Genomic DNA, 519 nt, shown 5'->3' with positions numbered 1-519 from the left:
CTCCGGCGCTGACGCCCCCTTCCTCCCGCCGCCGCAGATGGCGTCGGCGGCCCCGCGGGAGACGCTGGTGCGGAGCCTGGCCCGGCTGCTGCAGGACAGCGGTGAGCGCGGCCGCCCTGCCCGGGGGCGGGGGTTCCCAGAGCCCCGCGGCGGGATTGCTGCTGCTCGGTCCGGGCAGTGTTCCCGGGTTCCCCGCGGCCGACTTGATTCAAGCCCCAGGGAAGGTGCAGCTCCGCGCAAAGGCCTCGTGCTGCTGCGAGCGGGGCGTCCGGGCTGCTCCCGAGCCGGCCCTGCCGCCGTCGCTGCGTCCACCCTCGTGGAGGACAGTTGCTGGCTTAATTCTCCTGTAGCCGGTGACCCTCGGGTGTGGGCACGGCCTGAAGGGTGTCGCCAGTGTCCAATGTAACCTGGGAGCTGAGCAAAGAGACTGTTGTCCACCTGTGTAGTGCGGCGCACTTGGCACCAGTCACGTTCGTGTTTCCCTGAAGAGCTCCTCCGTCCCCCTTGATGGGGTGGGGA

General features: G+C 70.1%; 1 protein-coding gene across 2 annotated transcripts in view; it reads left to right on the top strand.

Annotated features, from left to right (window-relative positions):
• Nucleotides 1-6: 6 nt before the first annotated feature.
• The window catches only part of STK11IP (serine/threonine kinase 11 interacting protein), a 60,532-nt gene continuing 60,019 nt past the window's right edge, over nt 7-519 (top strand). For both annotated transcript variants that reach the window (XM_019522682.1, XM_019522683.1), the window contains exon 1: nt 7-101. In XM_019522682.1, the coding sequence (XP_019378227.1) occupies nt 38-101 (64 nt within the window). In that variant the 5' untranslated portion in view covers nt 7-37. The remainder of the gene's footprint in view (nt 102-519) is intronic.

The sequence above is a fragment of the Gavialis gangeticus genome, unplaced genomic scaffold (genome assembly GCF_001723915.1).
Source record: "Gavialis gangeticus isolate Ggan-Ray unplaced genomic scaffold, GavGan_comp1, whole genome shotgun sequence".
Lineage (NCBI taxonomy): Eukaryota > Metazoa > Chordata > Crocodylia > Gavialidae > Gavialis > Gavialis gangeticus.
The sequence above is the reverse complement of the archived record's forward strand: the minus strand, read 5'-3'. Positions and strand labels throughout refer to the sequence as shown.